Source organism: Molothrus aeneus, chromosome 1 (genome assembly GCF_037042795.1).
Source record: "Molothrus aeneus isolate 106 chromosome 1, BPBGC_Maene_1.0, whole genome shotgun sequence".
Taxonomy (NCBI): domain Eukaryota; kingdom Metazoa; phylum Chordata; class Aves; order Passeriformes; family Icteridae; genus Molothrus; species Molothrus aeneus.
The window spans coordinates 107,288,914-107,296,575 of NC_089646.1; the positions used below are offsets into that span (position 1 = coordinate 107,288,914).

General features: G+C 42.8%; 1 protein-coding gene across 1 annotated transcript in view; it reads left to right on the plus strand.

The window, feature by feature from the left end:
* The window catches only part of TAF4B (TATA-box binding protein associated factor 4b), a 56,573-nt gene extending 52,846 nt beyond the window's left edge, over nt 1–3,727 (plus strand). Inside the window, exon 15 of the mRNA XM_066546604.1 lies at nt 1,869–3,727. Within this exon, the coding sequence (XP_066402701.1) occupies nt 1,869–2,033 (165 nt within the window). The 3' untranslated portion in view covers nt 2,034–3,727. The remainder of the gene's footprint in view (nt 1–1,868) is intronic.
* The last annotated feature ends 3,935 nt before the right edge of the window (nt 3,728–7,662 follow it).

Genomic DNA, 7,662 nt, shown 5'->3' on the forward strand with positions numbered 1-7,662 from the left:
TTTGGATGTGGTATTACAGCATAATATCGCTTTATGTCTCTGCACTGAGCATGATGGGTAGGAATTTAAGAATAAACAAATCCTTAACTCTGTCTCAAACTCAGGCAGCTTGGTGCTTCTGCCCTGTTGTAGCATCTTGCAGCTACAGCAGCTTCCAAAGCAGGCTGGGTGATTTGTGCTGTCTGTCTCCCTTTTTGTAAGAGTGAACAGGATTGAGGTGGCTTTGTTTAGTGTCTTTTTAAAGGTAAGACTTCCAGTCTAATGACTTATTTAGAGAGAAAATACTTTCACCTCAATAAAGTTCTTTGAATTATAAAGGACATTGCTGTTGGGTTACTGAAAACCCTTGGGGTTTGTTTCATTTATAACATTGCCTCGGGCCTTCTGCTGCATCCTGTTGGACTGACCTCCTTTTCAACCCGTGCTGGCAGCTGCATTGCAGAGCTATCTTTTCCTTGGATCCTTCAGGGTTGTCATATGACAAACTTGAACTGTGACCCTTTTGTGTCTTACCAGGACAGCAGTGCCCTCTGTGCAATGTGGCCAGCAGTCTTCCCCACGCATGCATTTGTTCCGAGCCATTTAACAAACTGAAAGTTTCAAATGATGGCATTTCATAGTGTTTAATAGTATTGACTGTAAAGCAAATGAAATGGTGCTGAATACCCTGCGCGCTGCTTGTAAAAAAATACAGCTTCCATTTCTGCAATGTGCCCTGGGTTTTCTGTGGCTAGCATGTGCTCTCTGGTGAATCTCTTTATATTTTTATAAATTTCAATGCTTCCACCCTAACAACAGTAGCATTTGCTGCTATATGTAGTCCAGCACTGGTAGTCATTTCTAATAAATGGGGGGTTTAAACAGATTTCTCTAAGCAAAGTGGGCAAAGTCATTTTGCTGAAGTCTTGCAGAGAGTGTTAGGGTAAGAATTGATATAGTTAACACTGCATCCAAGCAACACCATCTCCAAGTGGTGTTGATGCTGGCAGGCATTGCCCTGCTGAAGTTACAGAGACTGAGCACTCGTATTTGTACAAATTACATTCATTACCAAGAACCCTCCAGTAGTGATAAGAGACTGGCTGTGCAGCACAGATTGGCTCCAAGATAAGTAGCCAGTCTATTGTGCAGCTCATGGTAATCTTCCTCTTCTCCACCCCTAATAATAAATCTTGGGGCATTTTGGAAAGCGTGGGGGTTGCTCATTCCAGTAGCTTGAATATAAAACTACTCAATGTCATCATCTCCTACCAATTGTATTTTCATAACCAAGCAAGGCAGCTGACTGAGGTGGATAGGCTCAAATACAGTGTTCTGAATATCTGGATGCTTTCACTGAGTATTTGTTGCCCTCTTAAAGGACAGAGCACATATGATGGCTGGGATGAGTTTCACCTGGCCACGTTCCAAAGCTAGGGTGCACCACAGTGACAGTTCCTCATGAAGAGATGGAAACCTCTGGAGCAAGCGGTAGTAAGAGCTGTGCACGACCTGGGGCTCTGCATAGGTACTGTGTTAGTACCTTCTTCATAGTTGGCTGATGTTTTCTCAGTGCAAGTCTGTTTAGCAGACTTCAGTGGAATGGCAGTTATTTATCTTACCATCTTAGTATAATTTTAAAGGAAGAAAGAACTTTGTGGTTGCTTTGACTGAAATAAACCATCACCTGGCAAGCGCTTGCTTTGTCTTTTTCAGTATCTAATGTGCAAGGTTTTTTGGATTGCTGGTTTTCAACGCGGAAAGCTGAACATCAGTGGGCTAGTTTTATACAAATAGGCATTATAATCCAACCAGTTTAGTTAAAACTTCTATTTACATGAAATTCTAATGTTTCTGATGGGTTTTTTCTTCCTCTCTCCCCCATTTAGGGTTTGAAAAGCAATGGAATTGCTGGATCATCAGGTTTTAGCCTTACGAAGCAGATGCTCTGTCCACGAGTAACCCGTGTCTGTCTCAGGGACTTGATATTCTGCATGGAACAAGAGAAGGAGATGAAGCATTCTCTGCGCTTGTACCGTGCCCTTCTGAAGTGATTTGAATCTTGCATTTCACCATGCTGTCTACTGCCAAAGATAACACTGAAGCATTGTTGCACTGTCTTGAAATTCCAGTTTCTGGAAAATGATCCGTTGTAAGGATAACTTTTGTTTACAGATAAACATTTTTATTAAATACCTAACTTAGCACCTGTAAGGTTTATTAATACTTGGCTTAAATCTGTCTGTAAACCAATGAAAACACTGAGCTGCACACATAAGCACCTATCTGCATTGAACTGTCTTACAAGCTCTGAGGGCTTGATAAGTGTCCCTAGTTAATGTATGCCACTTGCTTCAGTACTCCAGAGTCTGCAACATCTGTTCTATGTGTAGTGCCACCTTCCAAACCCATCTTATTTAGGGGAGCAAATATAATGGCACAGCATAGCATGGCAACTGTATTTAATCATGAACCAGCAGTCAGTAAACATGCTAATGTATTGCTTCTGTGACTCAACATCTTCTTAAATTTTCTGGGTTTAGAATTACTACTGGATGCCCACTTGTGGAGACCAAATAGCAAGTAAAAGGAATGAGGGGTCCTTTGTATCCCACACTTTGCCTCAATTGCCCTCAGCCTTTCCTCTGAGAAGGTGACTGAGGGAAGGAGGACAAATCAGTCATTGTGATTGAAGTACATCACACAATGTAGTTAGGGCATACTTGGATGGTCATGGAAAATTTGGGAGTTACTAAAAATAAAAGAAATAAAAAATCCTAAAAAGGGAGGGTAAACAGAAAAAACAGTTTCTCTTTCTGTGAATAAAAGAAATAGCATTGAACTTGAGCATAGATGTGGAAAGATATTAACAAAACCTGTTCTGACTACAAAAAAGAGAAAAGTTGAGATTCATTGAAACTCTGGAGCTGAAGACTCTCCTTGGAGAGGAGCAGTGTTTGCAAAGCACAGGATTCACTGCTTTAGAATATTGTTTTAATACTTTAATGTGGTGTAACAGGGAAGCTTCTCAAATTTAGACAGTTGCTTTGTTCCCATTCAGTGAGAAGGAGGACTCTGGATTATAAAGACTGTTAGAACAGGTTCAAAGATTGTCTGCTTGCTGTTAAAGACTGCCTTGTGGTGGAAGGAAAGCCCTTTGGGTCACCCTTCTTCCCAGGCTCCAAACATGTTGCCTTTCATGACACAGCACTGTATAGCATGGCTGTTTCCCAGGACTGGTGGGAAAGACACTGACTGCATTCAGAGAATCACAGAATATCCTGAGTTAGAAGGAACCTACCCCAAGGATCATAGAGTCCAACTCTAAAGTGAACGGCCTGCACAGGAATTGAACACAGAACATTATCAGCACCATGCTCTGACCAACTATTGAATGGCTTCCTGCTGAATTTTCTTTTCTTTGACAAAAAACAAGCTTCCTAGGGTTACTTGGCATGCTGCTTCAAAACTTGAAGCAACTGTTCTGCACTGTCAGAACCACTGTAGATGGTTACCAAAGTCACGAAGCTGTGAATCGGTTATGTTGGTTTTTGTTGGAACAGTAGTAAACAAATCTAGTAAATGAATGCTGTAAATTATTTATATATGTATATATAGCATATATATATATATAAGAAAAGCAGTACTTTGACTATAGTTTGCAAGATATTGATGGCATCGGGCAAAATTGTTTTGTATTATTAAATGCTTAGCTTTACTTTTTATGTAAAGTGCAGCATTTTCCATATTTGTGTACTGTTATCTTATTGATCAGATGTTAAAAATTATTTTAAATACTGCATTAAAGCAATTATTTTATTAAAAATAATAAATTGGTAACTTTGTTTGCTGACATGAGAAGTTCAGCATCTGAAGTTGTCAGCACCATGACTAATGGTGTGACTTGGAGAGCCAGTCCCAGCTGTCTGCCCATCGCAGGAGCTGGCACAGTTTCCTCATGTAACATATTAACTATGAACATCTCTATTTGAAGGGGTTTTAAAACAGGTAGGTGACAGAGAAAAGGATTGTTGGAAAGGGGAGGGGTGGGCAGGGAGAAAAAGAAATGTCTCTGATTTTCTCCTCTCAGCACAGAGACTGGGTTGTGGGGTTTTTGGTAACAGCTGGGCAGAGGTGAGAGCTTTGCACATGTTCTGGGAAGCAAAAGCATGAACTGTGTCAGACTTCAGCAATGTGCTGTGGAAGCACTGTCCTAAATTATTTTTAGAGCAACTCACAATTAATTAAATGCAGGCTGGAGAACCACACAGAGAATCTGTAAATTGGCCTGCCTCTTTCTCTTGAAACCAGTGCAATACTGAAGTGAAATATGTTGGAGAAAATAATTGATAAATAGATATATCCAAAGGATTATGGATGATTCAGGTGTTTTTATGGCCTGCCTCTGATGCAGATCACAAGCTTTTATTGCTGCCGGCACAAGTTGTCTCTCACCAGTAGATTCTCCCTGTGTGTTCCCTCTTCCCCCATGTGTCATGTCCACACCCACCCCAAAAGACCTCTCAAATCCAAAATTTTATACTGTAAGGAGTAGCAGATGTTTCAAAAAGGTTTTTCAGCAAGTTTATAGGCCTAATTTCAGACAGGGATGCCTTTGTCTTTGGTGCAAAAACTGAAAATACTTGTCTCTTTGCCAAGGGTTCATCCTGCCCCCAGATGAGCTCAACTTTGCTTCTGAGAAAAGTGTCCTCTAAAGTGGCATTTATTTAGGAGATACCTGGGCTTTGCTCAGCTACATCAGGAGTTAAAGGAGAGATCACCAGGGGTTCACTTCCATGCTTTTCCCTGCTCTTTCTGCCCTTTATGGGAATACTGAAATCCCAGTCATAAGGACAAAACCTGCTATCATGCTCCCTTGCCTTTCAGTTCTCAGTGTGCTCATGTTCAAGCTTGGGAACCTGGAGGAACTGTCTGTGCCACCAGTGCTGGGAGGGCTCTAAAGCTTGCTCCAGGCACCTCCTGCTTTCCAGCTGGCCTGCTAGCCTAGTGGCTGTTTCTGATGCACTGAGCTGGCTGGGCAACTATCCCTGCTCAACCTTCAGAGAAAAGGGTGTATAGTTGGGGGGAAAGCTGTTGTTGCTTGCTCTTTACTACTATCTCAGCAGCATTCTCTGCCAAATTTTGTGTGTTACTTGCTGACAAAAGGGGGCCTGTACTGCTTCTCTAACTGCTGCTTTTTCGTTTTATTGCCATTTTCAAGTTTTAGCACTGAATCTAGCCCTTTGCACTGTCTTTGACTCCAGCTTTTCCCTTCTCCCCATGGGAAAGCCTAGCTGGAGTGCACTAACACACCCTGCAGCTTTGTTTGAGGTTTAATGAGGAAGGTAGCAGGGGATTGTGAGACATTGCTGGATGATTCCTCAAAGCCATTGCACTCTCTTGGACACTTTGACACGAGTAGCTTAAGGCTACTGTTTGCATCAAGTTGTTCTAGGCCCCCTCTCTTTGTAGGCACCTGTGTCCTGCCATGTGAGTCCACTGTGCTGAGCAAAAGTGCTGTCAGCTGTTCTCCAGGTTCATTTCTTTGCTCTGTTCTTTGCTTTCCTCTTCATTTGTAATCACTGGGGTGAAGAGAGAAAGACTAAAGCAAGTGAGGATGTCCTGAAGGGGCAGACAGTCCAAGTGATTGGACTTGGTGAAACAGGCTTGTTCCCAGCAGCTTTTCAAATGAGGGCTGCTGGGTTTCTGAGGCCAAGTGCTTCACACTCTTCCCTGTGCATGTACCACACGATGTCTGTGCATGCTGTGAAAGCTGGATGCCATTGTTATCCCAGGTCCCATGGCTGTAGCTCTGGAAATAACTACAACCTGTAGTGAAGGCTTTACTCCTTTGAGGGGTGCAAAGCTGAGTGCCAAGACTGAACAGCACACCGGACCTGTCTGTTTTGACACTTTGGGTTCTGGGTTCATTACGACGTGTTGGTGCCTTGTCCCTCCCTCACTGGATACAAAGGCTGCTTGTGTGCAGGCCACAATGCCAGTGTTTCACTTGGTGCAGGCCTTCAGTAAGCACCCCATTTGTAACACTGAAGGAATAAGCAATAAACTTCATCTTTTCCTTTCAGATATATCCTATCTAGGCCTCTTCTTTCTACTTCTCTTGCAGGCATGAGATGGTCACTCACTGCCTGCTCTCTGTAGCTATTCTGGCATGTTAGCTGATAGCTTTGCTACCCAGTCTCTCCTCATGAGCCCCTGCTTCACAGTTCCCCTTGTGAGGAACCTGGTTTTGAAAGTTTTTTGCTCTGAAGGGAGGAAAAGGAAGATTTTCATCCTGGACTTGAATGGTTATTTTGGAGTGGAAGGAGATGGTGGTACAGGTCAGCCCACAGCCCTGAGGCTGCTACTTTGTGCACCAGGAAGATCCTTGCAGGAAGCTGGTGTTTCATGGTGGCAAAGACTTCCACCATTAACTCCTACTTCAGTCAGAGGTTTTCTACAAGGTCCTTATAGCAGTACGTGCCTCCCATCTTCCAAGGGATGTTTTCCTGGCAGAGCCACCCGAAGTTCCCACTGGACACCCTATCAGAGATGGTCATCCATTCTCTTCCCCAGCCCCATCCCACAGTCCCACAGCTCTTCCATGTCTCTCATTATCTGCTGTGTGTCTCAGAACTAGCAAAGGGTACAGAGCCTATTTTGTGTGATTCAGGTGGACACTGAGGGGTGTCAGGACCCACATTGAGGCCCCAGAGGGTGACCAATATGTGCTTCAACAGAGTTCTGCCCCTTTGCAGTGTCACTAAAAGACCACCTCCCCTGGGGCTGCACCCTGGTGGGAGGGAGCAAAGGTGGGGGTCTTCTGCATAGGTACTGCTAAGGCATAAAGTGCCTCTTTTAGCAGCTTGGCATGCCAGGCTCCTGCTCCACATGTTTTGTTTGATAACTGCTCTGCAGTTATCAGTAAGCAGTTACTGTCTCTACCAGATCACAGGGAATAGTATTTTTAAATCTACTTGAAATGAAAACATTATCTGACAGATCAGATCATCTGTATCTGTTTTTGAGCGCTAATTCATAATTATGTGTAGTTCCCCAAGCTTCTTGAGATATTTGCTCTTCCACTTTGAAGTGTTTAGCATGACGGGGTTTATTATTTACAGTTATTTTAAGGTGTTTCTTATTTCTGCTCTTAGAAGCTGGAAGGGAGGATGGAAGTATTTTTTCAAGGAATTATGTGTGAATATACATGTACTCTGTGTGTATAAGGATGGCTGAGTAACTTTTAAAAAGAAATACTCTATGTAAAGACTGAGTTATAACAGCTCCCAGGTGTGAAACTCCAGCAACAAGGAGAGAGGGAGGAAGGAGATAAATTGTCTTCTTTCTTTAAGAGGTTTCAAGTTTTAATGTGTTAAAATCCTTTGATACCTTTGTGCAAAATTGGGCAGAGAATAAAGACTCCCTTGAAGAGCTGATCAGTGGGAAGCCTCAAGAAGGAAGAGTAGGAAAAGGAGAATGCATACAGAGAATGGAAAACAGCTTGCTCCTCTCTTCAGGAGCTTCAGTGATACATTTACAAGCATTCTGGCAGAGGCTTTCTTTTAGAGAAAAGACAGAAAAGGACCTTCCTAGAAACAAAGTAGGTGACTACATGTAGGCAGGATGTGTATCTAATGAAGCAGACCTGGTGAGGAAGAAATCCTTATATTGTTGCTTCCT